Source organism: Festucalex cinctus, chromosome 15 (assembly GCF_051991245.1).
Source record: "Festucalex cinctus isolate MCC-2025b chromosome 15, RoL_Fcin_1.0, whole genome shotgun sequence".
In the NCBI taxonomy this organism is placed as follows: Eukaryota; Metazoa; Chordata; class Actinopteri; order Syngnathiformes; family Syngnathidae; genus Festucalex; species Festucalex cinctus.
The window spans coordinates 923,205-945,467 of record NC_135425.1 but is presented as its reverse complement, the minus strand read 5'-3'; the positions used below and the strand labels follow the sequence as shown (position 1 = coordinate 945,467).

The window sequence follows — 22,263 nt, the reverse complement described above, 5'->3', positions numbered from 1 at the left end:
GGACATACTTCTTTTTTTTTTTTTTAGTTAAAACTAAAACTTTCGTCTTTTCATTTATAATTCATCCATAATTTCTCATTTGTAATTTACAACCAATTTATCTTTCTTTATTCATTTAACATACATTTTATTGCATGTTCAGACACATTCGCTGCTTCCATTTCACAACACTTCAGTGATGTACCAAGTCTTCTGTGGGTCAGTGGATAGATTGGCAGTGCAGTAGCTCATTGAACAGTAAACTGGTGAGGGTTCAATATCAGTCTCAGACTGGTTGAATTTAAACTTCAGTCTTTTCATTTATAATTCATTCATAATTTCTCATATGTAATTTACAGCCAATGTATCTTTCTTTATTCATTTAACATACGTTTTATTTAATGCATTCTGGTTCAGCAAAACATCTCTAAATTACATTTCACACTTCAATGATTACAATAGCATTCTGCTATTAGCAGTCAGCTTAGCATTCAGCTATTAGCATTCGGCTTTCAGCATCCCACGCAATTTCTTCAGAAATTGCTTAGTCTAGTTATTGTGGGAATGCTGAAAGCACGTCACTTTTTTGCTGTCAAACTACTCCCACATAATACTTCCGATTTACACCATTCAAATTTCAACTTGCTGAGAAAATTCGCGCCTTTCGGGGTATATATCGTCTGACTCCATATTACTTACAGTACTCACATAATTTAATGTTGAATATGAACTTTTCTCCATTCATTTTCAATGGGACTGACACTGAATTCCCACTGAAGTCCCACTTTCCACGCCCACTTCCATACATACAACAGACCATTATGACCGGCTTTCTGATACTGCTCAGTGGCGCAGTTGGGAGAGTAACATGTACAGTAAGAAGGAGGTTGCAGGTTCAAAGCCCACCGCCGACTGTACATTGCACATATGTTCCTGACAATTATGCAAAAGGATATTAAGTATACCAACTGACGATCATACCAGGAAATGCATTATCTTGAGATGATTAAACACGTGTCCCAAATCAGCACTGATGGCTTTCAGCATCAGATGACACTTTAAATCACAAATACGCCAATTCGCTCTGATGCTCACGGGTCAGGTTAGCTCACGTGGACAAGTGCTTGAGCCAGGTGCATTTCAAAGACAAACAGATGAATGGTGCGCCGGTTCAAACCCTGGATGGAGCAACTTTTTTTTTTCTTTTTTTTTTTTCTCCTTTTCGGTATAGTCATAATACAACAAGTTAACATCTATTTGTTAAATGTCATTTGACAAACTATTTCTTCAAAATTAATCAAATTTTCATCTTTTTGTACACTTGATAACTAAATACAATACGATAGATTGTCACAGCCACCTCCATGTCCACGATAGTTGAGTGGTTAAAGCAATGGACTTTTTTTTCCCCTACTAAAATTTCTGAAATCGTGATTGGGGAAAAAAAAAAAAAAAGTGTGAGGAAGTTTAAAATAATAAAAATAATGTCACAGACTTTATTGCAGCTGTGGTGGTCGAGTGGTTAAGTTCTTTGTCCAGTAATCAGGAGGTTGTGTGTTCAAATCCCACCTCTGACTGTACATACTTTTTTTTTTTTTATAGTTAAAACTAAAACTTTTGTCTTTTCATTTATAATTCATCCATAATTTCTCATTTGTAATTTACAACCAATTTATCTTTCTTTATTCATTTAACATACGTTTTATTTAATGCATTTTTTCAATGACACATTCTCTGCTTCCTTTTCCCTTTTTTTCCCTTTTCAGTATAGCCATAATACAACAAGTTAACATCTATTTCGTTAAATGTCATTTGACAAACTATTTCTTCAAAATGAATCCATTATTGCATAATGCATTCTATAATTTCATTGAAGTGATTGAACACGTCAATCCTATTTTCCAGTATCCATTCAGTGTTCAGCATCAGATGTCACTTTTAAATATGACTACACCATAAGCCATGACTTTTAGCAAGACAAGTTAGGTCATCGATATTATTGATACCTCAACAGTATCGATACCAGATCGATACTGGCACTAAAATATCTATCTAATTAGTTTAGTTTCAGTTTGGCTAAACTTTGTAGTAGATTGCATGAACACATACAGTATTGTACTGAAAAAAATATTCTTTTGTTTGTTTTGTTTTATATTTGTTGTTGTTCACTACAATTACATAAAATGTCAATCATTTAACTACAAGTTACTACTTATTAATTACTAGTAATACTACTACTGTTTCTACGACTACTACTACTACTCCTATTATTACTAGTAATTAATAGGTAATTACTTTGTAATTTCACACTTTCTTTGTTTCCTTCATTAGCATTCAGCTATTAGCATTCGGCTGAGCATTCAGCTATTAGCATTGAGCTTTCAGCATTCCCACGCAATTTCTCCAGAAATTGCTTAGTCTAGTTATTATAGCATTTTATTCTCACTTTTTTGCCGTCAAACTACTCCCACATAATACTTCCGATTTACACCGTTCAAATTTCAACTTGCTGAGAAAATTCACGCCTTTCGGGGTATATATCGTCTCACTCCATATTACTTACAGTACTCGCATAATTTAATGTTAAATATGAACTTTTCCCCATTCATTTTCAATGGGACTGACACTGAAGTCCCACTTTCCACGCCCACTTCCATACATACAACAGACCATTATGACCGGCTTTCTGATACTGCACAGTGGCGCAGTTGGGAGAGTGCATGTACAGTAAGCAGGAGGTCGCATGACTATCATATCAGGAAATGCGTTATAGTGAAATTATTAAACACGTGTCCCCAATTAGCGTTCATCCTTTTCAGCATTAGATGACACCTTGAAAGACAAATACGCCAATTTGCTCTGATTTGCACCAAGCCTCATTAGCTCATCTGGTAAGTAACTTGACTGCGGTTACATATTAAGAAACAAGTCTCGGTTCGAAGCTCTGTGGGGAAATGTTTTTTTTCTTTCACCCCCAACTTTCATTTAAGACATGGATATTGTTCAATTGTTTTACATAAAAATGTAATATACTAACAGTAAGTGCATCCATCAATTCTGTAAATAAAAATATAAAACTTTAATTTCAGAAATGGACATTGTTCAATTGTTTTACATAAACAAATTAATATACTAACCCTAAGTGCATCCATCGATTCTGTAAATAAAACGTGATTAGATAGCGTGAATCACTTTATTACGCATCGTTCGTACTCCCTGTGGATCACTTGATAATACAAATTTGAAGCAAAGCTACACGTTTGTCCTCCGTAGCTGAGCGGATAGCGCACTAAAGCGCGAATCATGAAATCGTGGGTACGATCCCAGTCAGGCACATTTTATTTATTTTTTTTTAATATATATATAAACGTTAAAACAAATCTCTTGACAACAGCAATTTGCTCTTGTCAATCTTGTAAAACGTGACTTGTTAATGCTAGTGACGTTACACTCAAAGCAGACGCTGGAGAAGAGTGTCAGCGCTCACGATAGAAATATCACAATCGCTCGTCTCTTTTTTTATTATTATTATTATACATATTTTTTTGCAACACACAATATAACGTCACCCTCGAAGCAGACACTCGGCAAGTGAGCGCTCGCGACGAGAAGTGGCTCGATAAGTTGTTCCGATCCAACACGTGTCCACAGGATCCCAGTGAAAAGAGATACAATGCTGCCATCTGCTGGCCAGAGTTAGTGGGTGTTTTCTTTTTTTCATATTTTATGACTGAAATGTCACTTGCATGTTAACATATAACATTAAAAACATATATCATCATTATATTCAATGTGATCTAGCATGACTAAGTTTTTATCAACATTTTTTCCGGTTTCTAAGACACTTAAAATTGATTACTACAGGTTTGGAGCAAACCATTACATCACTTCCTGCGTGGGTGAGCGGCGAAACACCGCGGACACGAATTATAAGTTCACGTGGTCGATCCTGGTGGAAGTCAGTTTTTTTTTGTTTGTTTTATTTTTTTATATTTCAAATGTAAATAACGGCAATTTATTCACAACAGCATTGCAATTGCTAGTACGTGCAGCGATGTAGGTTCTGGTACCATTGCTTGGAGCCAGGCAGCAAATCCGAGAGACCATTTGTTTGTATAAGTGTACTACTAATAAAAAAAAATTAAATAAAAAAAAAAAAAAGAGAAAAGAAATCACTGCGAGACCGTTTGTGTGAGTAAATAAAACGTGGATAGCAAGCCCCATCACCTGATTACTACAACATTGGAGCACAGATTCACATACTTCCTCCGTGGTCCAGTGAATATACCCGCTGCTGCACGAACCATGGTTATGGGTACGATCCTAGGCAGACCCTCGCTCTTTTTTTTTTTTTTTTTAAATGCAACGTTTTAAGTTAAAACATAAATCTCTTGACAACAGCCTTTTGCTCTTGTCAAAATTGTAAAACGTGGCCTGTTGTTGTAATAAATGGTAGTGATGTCACGCTCAAAGCAGATGCTCAAGAAAAGTGGCGTGCGCTCTTGAAAGAAGTATCACAATCGCTCATCTCTTTTTTTTTTTTTTATTTGCAACACTGTCTATAAGGTGTCATCTGATTGGACGATCAGTTGTGTTTTATGCCAAGTAGACTGACATGGCATACTTTTTGTGCTGATTTTAGCTGATGTTTGCTGACAATCCTTTTTTTCAGTACCAGCACCCAAAGATGTGAAAAGGGAGTTATAGGCATTGCTTACAAATAGATGAATGAAAAAACTTACTTTACTCTCCTAGTAATTTATGGTGTCTAGTGCTGACTACAAACTGAGACTGAATGGGTTTGTATTTGTCATTTAAGTACTACTTAATAATTACTAGTAATACTACTACTGTTTCTACCACTACTACTACTACTACTACTACTATTACTAGTAATTAATATCTAATAATAATTAGCATTCGGCTTTCAGCATTCCCACGCAATTTCTTCAGAAATGCTGAAAGCATTCCCACATATGTTATTGAGATTCTTTCATCTTACTTATTATTATTGTGGGAATGCTAGACTAAGCAATTTCTGGAGAAATTGCGTGGGAATGCTGAAAGCCGAATGCTAATTGCTGAATGCTAATAGCTGAATGCTAATGAAGGAAATATAAGGATAAATTATGTGAAAATTACATATTACATATGTTGTTTCTAACCTTTATTATTATACTTCTTATTAGAGCATTTTATTCTCAACACTTTTTGCAATCAAACTATTCCTACATAATACTTCAGATTTACACCGTTCAAATTTCAACTTGCTGACAAAATTCACGCCTTTTGGGGTATTTATCGTTTGACTCCATATTACTTACAGTACTCGCATAATTTAATGTTAAAGATCAACTTTCCCCATTCGTTTTTAATGGGACTGACACAGAATTTTTTCTAAGTCCCATTTTCCACGCCCACTTCCATTCATACAACAGACCATCTTAACCGGCTTTCTGATACTGCTCAGTGGCGCAGTTGGGATAGTGCATGTACAGTAAGCAGGAGGTCGCAGGTTCAAAGTTTTTTTTTTTTTTTTACAGTTGCGTCATAATACAACAAGTTAACATCTATTTCGTTAAATGTCTTTTGACAAACTATTTCTTCAAAATTAATCCATATTGCATAATGCATTCTATAATTTCATTGAAGTGATTGAAGACGTGACCCCATTACTCAGCATCATATGTCACTTTTCAATATAGATACACTATAAGCCATGAGTTTTGAGCCAGACAAGTTAGGTCAGTGGATAGCTTAGTTGCCTGCCGCATGGAGAACCTGGGTTCGAATACAGTGCGGGTAACTCTTTAGGAGGAATGCAATATTTAATACTAATCATTGTCACTAATAATTATTTCACATCCATTACTTTTGATGTCATTTGTCATTATTAAGTTTTATTTCTATATTATCCGTTCTATATTCAAGGCAAGGCAAGTTTATTTGTGTAGCACATTTCCTACACAAGGCAACTTAATGTGCTTTCCACAAGCAAAGACAACACATTAGCATCAACAAACACAGTAGTTAACATTCAGAGCAAAGAAAAGAAAACAAAAGTAGGTTACATTGAAAATGTTAAAACCTTATACAGCAAACTTAAAAAAAAATAGCGTATGGAAGTTTAAAATGATAAAAATAAGGGAAAATCATTCAAAATTCAATTTCAGTGTAGACAAGTTAACATCTATTTCGTTAAATGTCATTTGACAAACTTTTTTTCAAAATTCCTTGCAAAATTGATTACTAAATACAATACTATATATTGTCATAGCCACCTACATGTCCGTGATAGCTGAATGGTTAAAGCAATGGATTGGCCCACGGGAGATCACGGTTCGATCCCTCCTTGGGAACGTTTTAGCACAACTTTGATTTCACATAGTAGTCATTGTATAATTCTTTATAGTTGCGCTTTGTAATAATTTGACACAAAATATCTTCACAATAGTGTTTTTGTTTGAACATTTATGACTGAAAATGTTTTAAATGAGCAATTCACATTCAAACCCAAAAACGTTCAATACTTAGCATTTCACTCCCAAACACGTGTACATGGGTTTTTTTTTACACAAGAGCAGAGAATAAGCTTTGACAAGCAGCTTGACAGAAAGTGGTGGCTTCAAACAATGGTAGTTATTAGGTTCCATGTTTCAAAAACGACCAGCAGGTGGCAGCAGAGTATGAGCAATCAGCCAAGGCCATGTTGCAGACAAGCTCTTTTTTGCCAGTTTCCATTCAGTGTTCAACATCAGATGTCACTTTTAAATATGACTACACCATAAGCCATGCCTTTTAGCCCGACAAGTTAGGTCAGGGGGTTGAGCACTTGCTTAACAGATTGGAAGATGTGGGTTCAAACCCGCGCTTGGGCAGCTCTTTAGTACAAATACAATATTGAATACTAATCATTGTCTGATTATTTCACATACAGTGATACCTCAGCTCACGAACATAATTGGTTCCCAGAAAGTGTGTGTATGGCGAAAAGTTCTTCTTCCGAACATTTATTTCCCATAAGAAACCATTAAAATGAGAATAATCCGTTCCCAGGTCCCTATAAAACATAATTTTCTACTAAATAAGCCTTAAAACTACACAAAAATATACCTTATTTTAGGTATAATAAATGTGCTAATGTATTGTAATTAAAGAAATAAACTGTACTGTATAATAAAGTCGTTTTATTTACCTTTGTGATGGTAGTTCTTAAGGATGGTAGCAGACTTACTTCATTCGCGAGCGTTTCACCGCGGAGAGTGTTCATGGAACGGTTGCCGTTCATTCGCGCTTTCGTGCTCACCGGAGCGGAGGAGGCGTGTTCCTTGGTGAACAAGGAAGTGGAGCACTTTAGCGAGTCAACAAAGTGAGCACCGCCAACTATTTTCACTTCTTTCCTGGGACTAAACAGCCGTGGCACTATTTTCTCCTATTTTGAGGTACGTGATAGCACTTTCGCTTTTTTTTAGTGGCGCGAACTCCATTGACTACAATGCAAACGCACCGCCGAATCGCCGTCCCTCGCTTTTGGTTGAGAACGCAGCATTAGGCTTAACACTAGCCTGTGGTGGGGTCTTTTTCGGTCCCATAATAGCAAAAGTACACTCAATATGGTCCAAAATGTCTCTCAAACACAAACCACGTCCGCACTCAAAGAAAGGGGGTGACGAACTGAGACGCTGTGAGTGTGCGTCAGCTTCTCGTGGCCGCCACCGTGGCGCTGTTCAACCGCGTGGTTTGGTTCGTCCGCCGAAAACTAGTTCGTCAGCAGAGACTATATGGCTCGTGAATTTAATGTTCTTGAGGCGAAAAGTTCGTGAGCTTAAGCGTTCGTCAGCGGAGGTTTCACTGTACATTAATTTTCCATTACCATCACATTTAGGCTAAGCGATATAAATTTAAACCAACTTACTATCATATCAGGAAATTAAATGGTAAATGCACGTTTCCCTATTTGGCTTGCATTCAGCATCAGATTACTGATCATTACTGACACCTATCTGCAGATACAGCCCACTGCATAATAGTGGTGGGCAGATCGATCCAAATATCGATATTATTGATACCTAGACAGTATCGATACCGGATCGATACTGTCACTAAAATAATCGATCTATTAGTTTAGTTTCAGTTTGGCTGAACTTTGTAGTAGATTGCATGAACACATACAGTATTGTACTCAAAAAATATTATTTTGTTTGTTTTGTTTAATATTTGTTGTTGTTCACTACAATTACATAAAATGTCACAATCATCACTACTACTACTACTACTATTATTACTAGTAAATAATAGGTAATTACTTAGTAATTTTCACAGTTTCTTTGTTTCCTTCATTAGCATTCAGCTATTAGCATTCAGCTTTCAGCATTCCTACGCAATTTCTCCAGAAATTGCTTAGTCTAGTTAATACAATACTAATTTACTATTATTTAAAATAAAATGTATAAACCTGGTTATATATACACAAGTGCACTTAGACATGCGTGCATTTGCCAAAAACATATATGCATGAATTTCCTAGACATACCATAATACCTCTAAATGATATATACATACTAAAAACATACAATTTTCATACTCTGGTCTGACATAAGTAATTTTTTTTAAACTTTACTTTTAAACATTTTTTTAAACTCCAGAAGTGAGTCACATTTTTTCAAATCAATTCCTAAATTATTCCACAAATTAACACCTTTTACAGATACACACCTTTGCTTAATATTAGTTCTTGTTTTGTTTTTTTTGTTTGTTTTTTATAGACACCGTACTCCTTATATCATAAGGACTGTGTCTCATTTCAAACAACTTCTGAGTACTGTGGCAGAGTAAATTATTAGAAACTTTGTACATTATTGTGCTATTTTGAACTCAACCAAGTCCTAAAATTTCATTGCATTTAATTTAATAAATAGTGGATGTGTTGGTTCTGTATATTTTTGATAGATTAATAATTCTTATGGCTCTCTTTTGCAATTTGAAAATGGAGTTGGTATTTGTTTTATATGCATTTCCCCAGATTCCCACACAATAGGTCAGATATGGTAATAATAATGAACTGTATAATGTATATAATGATTTCATGTTTAAAACATCCTTAGTTTTATAGAGTGTCCCTATGATCTTTGACATTTTCCTTTTAACATTTCCTGTGTGGCTTCCAACATAATTTGTCATCAATAACTACTCCAAGGAATTTATTTTTCAAACACCCTTTCTATTTCAATTGACTTCACCATAATTTTAACTTGATGAGTGATTTGAACTATGGACTATGAACTTGGTTTTATTTAAATTTACTGATAATTTATTCATGTCAAACCAATTTCTTAATGTATTCAATTCATACTCCACAGTAGTCAGAAGCTGTTCAGGTTTTCTCATGAACAGTAGAGACTTGTGTCAACAGCAAAGAAGACACTTTTTAATATTTTTGAGACACAGCAGATATTTATGTACAGTATAAATAATTTAGGGCCAAGCACAGACCCTTGGGGAACTCCATGAGTAATCTGTGCTGTCACTAATGATTTTTTTTCTTTAAATCTTTTTTCTTTTTTGTTTTAAAGTCCCTTACGGTTGAACCTGAGTTGAATTTAGTGAATATAAATATTCATTGTTCCTTATTTTCTGCCAATAAAATTAGTTATGTCAATAATACGTGACACCCTAAAAATGTTTGGGGGCATGGGTTTAAGAAGGCTATAAAAACCAGTGCCACCGTCTGCTCGACCGAGTTTTCATCTTCCCTCCTGCAGGATTCGTCTTGTGTTTTGTGTGTCTGTGGGTCAATAAAACTTTGTCTACAGGGGACTCCCGGTCTATAGGACTTTGCCATTTTTCCAGTCTCTTGGACTTAGAAATTTTTCAGGCATGTTGGACTTACAAATTTTCCAGCCTATCGGGCTCAGTGATTTTTTGCAGCTCGCTGAAAATAGTAATTTTGCAACTTGACTGGCTAGTTTCTTTAATTGTGAGTCGCTGGACATAGTCATTTTGCAACTCGACTATGGCAGGGTGCACCACGTTGCCAATGACAAGGTGAAATGGGGAGTGGCAACGTAAATATTGCCCGCGCTCGCCACATTTGCACGGCCAATTTTGTCAAAATTGTACTGGGAGAACATCGCTATACCAGGCATAAGTGTCCTCCAAAACAAATAAATAAATAAATAAATACATAAATAAATAAATTATAATCAACAACATTGCTCCAAGGCCAATGACAGCATTGTTTACATTCTGCCGGCACGGTAGCAGCATACTGATGCTAGCAAGCATTACCAACATTAACAAGCCTTCCTCTTCGGTAGATGCATTTTTAATCATGCAGTCCAGGACACGAACCCTTGTCAAGTCTTTGTGGTTTGCCAACGTCTCCTGGCTTTGACACAACAAGGAATACACTAACTTTTTTGTGTGTAAGAAGAAGGATAATCAGACACTTTCACGAGCGCGAAGTCGTACAAGATCACGGAGCGACCGAGTTAGTGATGGGTATTACAGTAGAATCATTTCATTTAAAAAAACCGTTCAAAGGATTCGTTCACCCGGAAATGGCAACAGCCGCAACACTCATTCACTGAATCGTTCGTTCCTGAACCGGAAATGGCAACATGTTCACCCACTGACTCGTTCACTTACTGAACCGGAAATGGCAACACACTCTTTCACTGAATCGTTCCTGAACCGGAAATGGTAACACGTTCACCCACTGACTCGTTCACTCACTGATCCGTTCACGTCATCGCGAACAGGGAGCTCACTCAGTGACTCGTTCCTGAACACCAATAGTGAGGCTGCATGTGTAGTAAAATCCCGCCCACGTCTGACGCTAGCTTCTGATTGGTCGTTCACGAAAACTGACGACGGATATCAGAATTTTAGACTTGGGTAAATCAAATTTTAGACCTAGGATGAAAATATGGCTGTGTTTTAAGACATTTTAGGCCTAAAATTTAACTTTCTGAATTTTAGACTTTTTAAGACTTTTTTACTTTTTTTTTTTTTTTTTTTTTAAGACCCCGCGGGAACCCTGCATTGATTACTCAAAAGCCTTTGACTGTGTTGATCACCCCAAACTAGTGCTGGGCGATATTGGTGATATGTATTGCCATTGTCATGGCGATGTAGGGCTGGGCGATATATCGATATAAAAATTATATCTATATATTTTTAAACAGGATATGGAATTAGGCCATTTCGTCTATATCGATATAGCGCTGTTTGCTGTGTCTGCTGCACTCACTGCCCTGTGCTGCTCCCTCCCCCTCCTCTTTCATGCACAGGAGGTGGGAGGGGGACACTTCACACTTGTGCAGTACTCATGCAAATCGCGGTTAAAAAGAAAAAAGAAAAAAAAAAAGAAGAGGGAGCGAGGGAGGGGCAACACTTCGCACTTGTGTGTGAAGCACACTTCTCCTTCACTCTCTACTTCTCCTCCTCTCCAACACGCAAAGCACGGCACAAGAATTGACTGTACACGGTAGGTGACAAGCAACAGCGAATTACGTATCGCGTCGCCTCCCATGTCAAACTGTACACACGGGAGGCGACGGGGTACTTGTCGCCACACACGGGAGGCGAGAAGCAGTTGCGACGGCGGGCAGAGACTAACGTCACCCTCTAGCGCGGCTTGTTGACAATAGATTTAATTAGCTATTAAATTGGAGGGAATCATTGTAAATGGACGTTCCACTACATAGTTCGAGGATGAAGATTCACAATATATTACTGGAATTTATTGTTGCTAAGTGTCCTGTTCACGTCACTGAAATTGTTGCGTGAAGTGTCATATAAAACTGGATGATGAGACCCTGCTAAAATTAGATCCTCCCATTTTGCCGTGTATCGCACTGTCTAGCATGCCCGCGTTCATTGGCTCATCAATGAAACCTTCGCTGATTGGTTGAAGCCTCGGCGACGGGACAAAAGTTGAACATGGTTTATTTTATTTTTTTTTATTTTATTTTTTTAATGCTTTTATTAATTTCAAGATCAACAAGCACCCAAATCAAATTGAGCACATAGAACAGAACCGTGCTGTCGCGATATGTTTCAACTTTCTAATATCGCGTCACGGACCTACTAGGGGTGTGGAAAATAATCGATATCAATGGATGCATCGATGCGCACATGCATGGTGCAAGTGCATCGGCTCATTCACTGGGTATCGATGTAATTGACGTGTGAAATCTAGATCCATCTTGATGCGTTGACGGGTATCGGTGAAATCCGATGCAAGTGCCGTTTTATTCACTGTAAACCTTCATTCCATTTGCTGTTCCCCAAAATCCCAGGGCGCATTGAATGCACCATACGGAAGCCGTGAGGCACACACAATACACTAGGAAGTAAAACATCATGGACGTTAGTGGGAGCAGCAACGAGGAAGATTTTATATGTAATGCACCCGCAACGTTTAAATCATATGTTTGGAAACACTACGGATTTGCAAAGAAAGACGAAAACCGGAAAGCTTGACAAAACGTTCGTCATTTGCAAAGAATGCCGCGTGAAGAAGCCGTACAACGGCGGCACGACAAACATGCAGACCCACTTAAGAAGGATACACCACATCGCTAACAAGTGTACAACCGCTTCCGCGTCTAGTTCCTCGTCGGACACCGGAGATGGACTAAATTTTCAGGACTTTGAGTCCCGTTACAACTACTGCCAAGATTTCCTCGACAATGCTTCAGCCCTTGACCGCTTCAAAGACCTCCACTTCATGGATGCTGACAACACTGTAAAAGATGTGATATTCCTGAGGATAGCAGACCAAGTTGAGGATATGGTAAGAAATACAATATTAGCAGCAGTTAGTTTTACTCTTAGAAAACCCTTAAGTGAAATAGAAAATAATGTTTTAGTTCTAATGATGTGTATTTATTTATTTCACGTGGAAAATAAATCACTTATGCTAATTTTCAACACTTGTCCAAGTTGGCTTTTCTAGATGATGATGAGGATGAGATGCTTTCTGCTCTGTTGATTGTCAGGCAAGGGCTGATGGTATACTGGATGATGAGAGCCAGGCAGCTCAAGCAGAAGGAGAAGGGACAAGCCACAGGGAAGAGGAGGAGGAGAAGGAGGAAGATGAGAGAGGTTTGTTGTGGGACTTGGTTTTGTTATCTATAATAGTGCATTGATTTGAAAATAGTTGTGATGATGATATTGTAATGTAGTCATATGGTAATTTAATAACTAATTTAATATGCTGATATTGTAAACAAAAGCACAGGTTCACGCAGCTGGCTGTGACTTTTTTGGAGCAGTACAAAGTGAGTTATGAGACTGTGCTATTGTTTATGATTTTTGTTAATGTATCAGCACCAAGAGGGGGATGTGCATTATACTGTCTGTTTTTTGTTGTTGTGTTTGTGAGATTATTGTCGACTTATTGCTGTGACTCATGTCTCTTTTGTCCTGTCTTGCTTTGCCTTGTCTAACCTAGATGATGAGCTAGAGCCTCCCAAGAAAAGGTCAGCCATGGACCAGCTGCTTGAAGGTTTCCTGGCTACAATGAGAGCACTACAGAAGACCATAAGGGAGAGAGCTAAGGAGGAAATAATAAAATACAGGGGGAGGGATGGGTTAGATGTCAATGGTGACTATTGCACTATTGAAAGTGTCACTTTAAGTTACTCATTGAGGTTTTTTTTAAAAATGGCAAAAACAGCACTTTTGTTGCATTTACTGCCAAGTACCTATGAGGAATAAAGCAAAATCATTTTTGTAGTACAACACTGAATTCCATATATTTTTTGAAATTTATTTTTTTTCCCTTTGCTTATTTGCCTCATGTTAAATCGCATCGTATCGCAACAAATTAGGTCATATTGTTATCGGATCGCATTGATTTGAACTAAATGATTATCGCATCGTATCGCGTCATGAAGAGGGTGAATCGGATCGCATCGCATCCCCAGAAAATTCCATGTATCGTTAAAGTATCGTATCGCCGGGAGTGCATCGAGATGTGTATCGAATCGTCCTCGGTGCTGAAATTCACACCCCTAGGATCTACGCGTGCACATCTAAGTGTACACGAGCGATTTTTCACATGCACGAACGTCGCGTTTCGCCGAGGGGGAAGATGGGTAGGCGATTTTCGCCTTGCCTCCATAGGAAATTAATGGAGAGCGAACGACGTCGCCTCCCGTGTGGCGAGCCCCTGAGCCAGCGAGCAACGGTGAGCATGAATGGCTAGCAACAAGCTACAATACACTCGCTACACTGAGAGGAGAGCGATAGACAAGTGCAAGCGAGGGGGGGAAGCACTACAATTACTTTTCACCATCTGTCTTGTTATATTTAGCTTTGACTCAAAATTTTCTTGCATAGGGAAAAATATATATAAATATATATCGGAATGTATATTGGGGGTGTGCTCAAAAAATCGATACGGCAATATATCGTTGCGGGCCTCATTACAATACGCGTATCGATATGCAGGCGTCAGAATCGATATTTAAATAGGCAGTTAACGTTTGCCTTTGCAGCTTACATTGTACTAAAAAAATAAAAACCAGCAGCATCTTTGAAGTTAATTGACTTCAATTAATGCAAAAAATAGCTCACCATTGATTTGACACTGTCTTGCTAAGAAAAATGAAAACAGAGGAAGAATATCAACATTTATTTACTTATAAACTTAACATGGCACGTTTCTTAACTCTTTGACTGCCAGGCGTTATAAAAACAAAACAAAAAAATCCACAGTGCCAGCCGCTTTTGAGCATTTTAACTCATTTTTCAAGGCAAACAGAATATATTGTTTGCCTTTACTACATATACAATGTGGCTACGAAATGAAAGATCGCATTCCATTCATCGGAACTTTACTAATCATCATGAAACGTCTTTGGCAGTCAAAGAGTTTAATGTACCAATTTTCGTATATTTTGTTTAAAAACGAAATAGAATGTGTTACGTGAAAAAAAATCTCTTTTTATATCCCGAAATATTTCAAATAAGCACATTTTAGAGCTGTAATTTTAATATTTTGATATTTTTGCTCATATTGGCTCATGCCTATTAATAAATTTTCCCGGTGTGTCTGTGAAAGCTGCTCCTTGCTGTGCAGTGCGTACACATTTAGAACAGGCATGCCGCTAGGTGGTAAACCAGAAGAGCTGCTAACCAAAATATTTTTGGCAGTCAGCATAACAAACATATCCTTTAGGTACACATATGACTTTTTATAAAATGCCGGAAAATTAATGTAATATATCGGAATACGTATGGCCTTGAAGATCAAGTATTGGGATACATATGTATCGCAATACGTATCGTATTGTGACCCCTGTATCGTGATACGTATCGTATCGTGAGGTTGGCGGCAATACCCAGCCCTAATGTATATCATATGTCGATATTAAGCCAAAATATATCGGGATATGAGTTTTGGTCCATATCGCCCAGCCCTACCATGACGATAGAACATTTTTTACCGTGCCCTTTCTTACCTATCGTCTCTATCGCCATTTACACTCTTTTTAGACAAAGATGTCCATACTGTATGCAGTATTAGAACGCTACAGTATTATTTTTGTCATTATGCATGTACTTGATGTATTTAAGTGCCAAACAAGAGAAAGAAATGACTTTTGCAGAACAACTTACGTCTCTGTAACGTTTACGTCATTTAGTTTTACTTTGCGTCATCATTTATAACAGCAGCTTGCCTGGATTTGCGACATCACGCTGCTTTACGTTAATACATGCGTAGTTAAGCACACAATCTCACACACGTAAGACAGACAATGGAGGAGGAAAAGGCAAAGGAGCGGCCCCCGAAATGAAACAAATTGCATCTTAACTCCACAGAGAGAGACAATTTTTCTGGAAGAAAAAAAAATTGGTGGTACAACTTTTGTTTGGTTTCATTTTGGTTTCACGAAGTACAACGTGGAGCATAAAACAGTACTGTAATATTCAAGTTGTGCCACAGGAACATTCCAGCACCTGACGCGAACACAACAAACATATTTTATCACCTTGGGAAGAAGCACGAAAAAGAGGACATGACAACAAAGATAATATACGTGAATCCGGAACAAAACTCAAGAAGAAACTAGAGCTGCGAGCAGCTATAAAGGGCCCTCGCAGCCCGGGCCACATTGGGGTATTTGCACGTTGGGGTACTTGCACGTTGGGGTACTCGCACATTGGGGTACTGGCACATTAGGAGCAAAATTTCTTTTAACATGGCATGATAAACCTTTACATGTGGATTTTTTTTGCTAGGTGTGATGTGTGTGTCAAGCTCAATGGGTTTTGGTGATTGTTAAGATCTGCAAAAATCAGCGTCCTTTTTTTTTTTTCGGGAATGAGTTGACCTGATTGGTATTTTTTGCAAAAGTATATATACCCATCATTGCTCGTACTCATTGCACGATGTTGCTTTTATTGTGAAGAGAGGCTATCAAAAATAAATAAAACAAAATAAAAAAGTACATATGTTTGGATCGGCCTGATACCAGTGAACATCTTGAGTAGTGGAAAAAGTAAAAGAATATTCATAAATGACTTAGTTATTACACTTACAATGAGTTCACAAATTTTGTACAAAATACCGTAAGTGGGTTTTTTTTTTTTTTTTTTTTTTTATGCCTCAAGGACTAGGTGGCGCTGTATTTATAACTGAATTTTGTCATAGAGATACCTTCACGCCTTGACTATAAATATACATGGCAAGTTTGGGATTTTTTGAAGCATGTACCGGGGAGTTATTAAGCATATCCTTCATTCACGATACTGCTTTTAACGTCCATAGAGGCTATCAAAAATAAATAAAACTAAATAAAAAATACGTATGTTTGGATAGGTCTGATGCCAGTAAACATTTTGAGTGGTGGAAAGTAAAAGAATATTCATAAATGACTTAGTTATCACACTGAGAATGAGTTTACAATTTTTGTAAAAATACCGTAAGTGGGGTATTTTTTTTTCATGCCTCAAGGGCTAGGTGGCGCTGCATATATAACTGAATGTTGTCATATAGATTGCTTCAGGCCTTGACTATAAACATACATGTCAAGTTTGGGATTTTTTGGAGCATGTACCGGGGAGTTATTAAGCATATCCTTTTTCAGTGCGAAACACAAATTGTGATGCCCCGCCTTCATCATATAGTATTTCGAAAGGTCAAGATTTTTCCCCCTGTCGTTGGCTCAGGTCTTGACATGGTCCAGGTCAAGTCTTAACTCAGTCAGATGAAACGTGTAGGAGAAGTGGGAAAAAGTCTGCCCCCTGTGAATGTGCAAAAATCGTCAAAAATGGGACATTCAAAAATTCGTAGCTCACTTCCTGTTCATTTTAGCATATGGGTCCAAGAGACTTTTTTGTAGGTCTTGGGCTCCCTCATACACCTAAAAATATTCGTCGTTCTTGCTTAAACGTACAACCGGGGCTGCTTCGTTAAAAACTTCTAGGGGGCGCTATTGAGTCATTTTTGTAAAAATAGCACAATCAACAATAAAATATTGCTCATTTTACCAGGCCAGATGTGTGTGCCAAGTTTCATGAGTTTCTGTGCATGTTTAGACCCTCAAAACTGGCGTTGTTTTCTTGGCGAACAGCGCTTAGCCACACCCACAGCAATTTGCGAAAACTCACAAACTTTGTGTTGTGACATCATGAAGGCCGAAACCCTCATCTGAGCAAATATGAGGTAGGTCCAGTTAACGTGTTTGGAGAAAAATGTAGAAGAAAATTTGTAAGAAAAAAAATTGCCACTAGGTGGCACTATCAGTTAGATGAAATATAAGTCCGTAGATGTCTTTAGGGCTGGATTCTCATCAAATGTGTGAAATTTTGAGAAGATAGGATCATCTCGGTCAAGTTAATGCAGCTTTTATTTTCACGAAAAATCTTCAGACTTTGCGTCACCGTAGCGGCCACGCCCTTTGGCGAAAAGTTACAATATTCGGTGTGGGGCATGATCAACATCTTAAGGCTTTTCTGACCAATTTTCAAATGGATCCCTTCAACAAGCTCAGCACAGTAGCTAAAAACGTAAAGTATGACATTTATTGTAACCACTAGGTGGCGCTATATGTATAACTGAATTTTATCATATAGATGTTTTCAGGCCGTGACTATTACGTTGCCTGAGAAGTTTGAGATTTTTTGGAGCTTGAACATGGGAGTTATTAAGCATTTGCTCTTTCTGGACAAATGAAATTTTAAAGGCAATATTTGATGCTCCGCCCCCGTCATATAGTATTTCGAAAAGGCAAGATGTTTTGCCCAGCTGTTCTCTCAGGTCTTGAGATGATAAATGCCAAGTTTGAAGTCAATTGGATGAAAAATGTTTGCAAAGGGGGAAAAAGCATGACCACAGTGAATGTGCCAAAATAGGCCAAAATTGGACATAAAAAAATTCATAGCTCACTTCCTGTACATTTTAGCTACATGGTCCCAATAGACTTTTTTGTGCGTCTCGGGGTGCTACACGTGCCTGCCAATTTTTGTTGCTCTAGCTCAAACGTGCCGGGCTTGGTTTTTATTTTTCTACGCTAGGGGGCGCTATAGAGTCACGTTGTTATAACGACTTCATAATATCAAATTTTTCGCCGGACCTGAGGAGTGTGCAAAGTTCGGTTAGTTTTCGTGAATATTTAGGGACCCAAAATCGCGATTGTTTGCGGAGAATAAAGAAGAAGGAGAAGAAGAAGAAGAAGAATTTTTACAAAAACAATAGGGACCTCGCAGCGGTCGCTGCTCGGGCCCTAAAAACAAAGTCAGCCGAACATAGAGGAGTCCTTTGCATGTGTCACCCTGCATGACAGAAACAATTAGCTGGAAAAAGAAAAATAATAACAGAGGCGTTTGATTGCAGATTCTGTAAAACAGAATGTTTGTGTTTATTTTGATATAATTGCATTTGCCACATGCAAATAATGTTAGGTACAGTTGATCTACTATTCTTGCTGCACTACAAAGACATAAGAAAGTTGAAACTTTGCACTTTGGCAAATTTTTGTTGTTGCATTTAATTCATAACCGAAAATGTCACTCGAAATGTATTTTTTATGCCTTAAAAATGTGTAGGCTCTACTGTGCCTCCTTTGTTTACAGTTGTTATTTTATATTGCAGCACTACTGGATTCATTTTTGACATTCATTAATGTTACTTACAAATAAAGTGTGAAAACGTAAGCAAAGTATGTTGTATACTTTTTCATGGAAAAACTGCAAATATATCTATATCGTGGTATATCTGATCCAAGAATGACAAAGTTATCAACAACGTCAATTTTATCTCCATCAAGATCAAAATTAGTTATACCCTCTGTGGTCATTAACTTGGTTTTCTTAACATTTAGGTGTAGCCCCTGCCTAGCGCTTTGTTTTTTGATTTTCAACAGTGAACATTTTAGTCCGTATTCTTTTTCAAACAAATATAGTGTCATCTGCATATCTTCGATTATTTATATTCCTCCCTCCTATTTTTATTCCTTCAGGAGAAGACTTGAGCCCTGCATGCCTCAGTGTTCTCACTACAGGTTAAAGAGGTATGGTGACGGTATGCAGCCCTGTCGTACTCCCTTCCCTATAGGAAATCATTCTGTGTTCCCTGCTTCTGTCCTGACTGTCGCCTCCTGGTCATAATAAAGGTTTCTCATCAAAAACTCCCATTTTTCTGAGAATGGTCCAAAGTTTGGGGTAGTGCTGGGCGATATGGGAAAAGAATTCTATCACGATATGGGCCATTTTATATCACGATAACGATAGATGGATGCCATTAACAATGTCTGTGATTGGTAGAATTAATATTATAAAAATGAATATACTATATAAATTTCTCTATATTTTCCAGAATGTTCCACTTCCACCTCCTCCTGGATTTTTTGCACATTTCAGAAAGATGCTGATACAGTTTAAAAGGCAAAACAAAATATCTAGACTTAGATTGTCCTTATTGTATTTGCCTTATGACCGAGGGGGACTAAAATGTCTGGATTCACAATTATACTTTTGGGCTGTGCAGCTAAGATCCATGATGTTTTACTATTCTTATTCTCTGAGTACAGACTACAGAGTTACCACTTTGGGCAGAAATGGAATCGCAAGGGCTGAAATTAACATTCCCTTCGTATTTATATTCAAATTCTATTGGAAATTTGATTAAAAAAAAAAAGAAAAAGAAAAAAGAAAAAAAAAAGAAAAATCAACTGCTTAAAAATATGATAAGGATATGGGGGAACGTTAAGAGATTTCTGCAGGATTCAAATAATTTATCTATATTTAGTCCACTTTGGGGTAACCAACAGTTTATGCCTGGCAAAGTTGATGCTGCCTTTAAATTGTGGTGCAACAGTGGAGTAGAAACAGTCCAAGATCTCTTTCTAACTGAATATGAGGTGCTCATGAGCTTCCAGGAGCTACAACATAAATTTCAGCTGAGTAATGACAATTTTTTTTAGGTACCTTCAGGTCAGAAGTTATATTAGACAGAACCAAAATGATCAGTTGATTAAACCTACACGAACAGCATTCCTATTGCATAATGCATCATACATGAATGTTTTATTTTTCCAGATAAACCAGTTGTAGTTCGGTATTAATTTAAAAACTAACTTTTTATTTTGTGTAATTATCTGTTAGCCATTTCATATAGAAAATACACATTTGAAAGAGAGACATTCGTTTGCTGTCATAACCAGAGCTACGAAAACATCAGTTTTTCCAGTCCTGGATGAACAAATTGCAGATTATTTGAAGGCTATATTAAATATAAAAAAAAAAAAATTATCGGTTATCGGTATTGACCATACAAAGCAGGAAATTATCGGTTATCGGTTGAAATTTTTCATATCGTGCGTCACTACTGTAAGAACTATTGCCTAAGTTCCACTCTACCCTCTAATTTTTTTTTAAGTTTGCTTCTCCTAAAGCAAATTCTCTGCAGTGCATGAATATTCCACTGCCCAGACAGGATCCAAGCCTGGTCAGCTCCACAGGTGGTCACCCAGCCACCAACAAAACTCTTTTGAAGCCGCTGACCAGGTGACAAAGGAATTTATGCGTCTGCCGAAGGAGTGTATTCAAGCAGTCTTCTCGGAGCCCGAACAAATGGCTCCAATGGCTTGGAATACACAAATGACCGATCAAAGGAATGTTCATGACTTCTTATCAATCACAAAAGGATATTCTGGCACCTCGCCCTTCCTGGAACGTCTAGATGGAGCAATAGCACGGCAAAGTGGTGAAACTTGGAACTATCCTTAGTGACAATTCACATAAGTAACCGCATTTTACACATTTATACCATGATAATTCTTGACAGACAACTGAACGACGAATGATTCATGTTATATCTTTGTGTGTATGAACATCCTATTTCATGTGTACTCCATAAAGAATGAAAGATAATCAATATCTCTCAGTTCAGTCAGATTAGACAAGTAGAAGTTACCTCACAAGTTAGTTTATGATGCATTAATTACGATGTGTGCTAAACGGGTTGTGTGGGAAAACTGATTTGCCAGACTGACCAAATTTAATGCCAAATTATTAATCTCTTTAATAATTTTCCTCTTAAAGTCTGCCCGAGCGAACAGAAGGGTGTGCCACCACCCACTGGAGCCCCGCCCAAAGACTTTAAAAAGGGTGAGGAGACCCTCGCTCATTCTCTTGCTTCTTCTTCCTGCTCTCCCGCCTCTTCCAAAAACTCTGTTGCACGACCTGCAAGTGGCCCAGCCTGCTCGAACTCTTTGTTCCAAGAGACTTGCCAACCACGTGGCCCTTTTCTTTTCTGGTAGCATCCGTTAACGAGAGCGGATCCTCGCTCCACGCCACGCCAAAGCAGGTGCAAACTGCAACGCTGACTAAAGACTCTTTTGTTTTGTTTTCTTTGTTTTGTTCCACCATCGGCTTGCCCGCCCGGACTTCACGGCCCCCGGCGTACACTTGCAACGTATCGCCGGGCTCAAGGTTGTGCACCTAAGCCGCGCACCTCACATGCTATTCGGTGGCGCTCCGCCGCAGTGCCAACGCACCTCCAACGGCTGGCCTTCCCCGTGCGCAGGCGCGTACTGACCGAGCTGCAACACCTGAACTCGGACAGCTGCCCAGCAAACCAACCTTGGCGAGAATCAACCTCGCCGGATCGCCGACCAATCAAGGCACGAGCCGCGCAACTACGCCAGGCCCGCGAGCGGCTTTCCCGTGCTCACCTGTGGAATAAACTTTTTTTTTTATTTTATTTTCTTGCCTTTTTGGAACGAACATTGACTACTTTTCCCCCTTTTTTTGAAGACCTTTCTGCTC

The 22,263-nt window shown here is 38.0% G+C and overlaps 2 protein-coding genes across 4 annotated transcripts in view; one reads left to right on the top strand and one right to left on the bottom strand.

The window, feature by feature from the left end:
- mapkap1 (MAPK associated protein 1) overlaps nucleotides 1-22,263 on the bottom strand; it is a 313,550-nt gene that overhangs the window by 139,281 nt on the left and 152,006 nt on the right. The window lies entirely within an intron of this gene.
- LOC144002435 (uncharacterized) lies at nucleotides 11,360-14,686 on the top strand. The gene is made up of 4 exons (XM_077497655.1): nucleotides 11,360-11,467; nucleotides 12,595-12,778; nucleotides 12,984-13,089; nucleotides 13,439-14,686. The coding sequence occupies exons 2-4, from the start codon at nucleotides 12,713-12,715 to the stop codon at nucleotides 13,702-13,704; spliced, it is 438 nt and encodes a 145-aa protein (XP_077353781.1). The 5' UTR covers nucleotides 11,360-11,467; nucleotides 12,595-12,712; the 3' UTR covers nucleotides 13,705-14,686.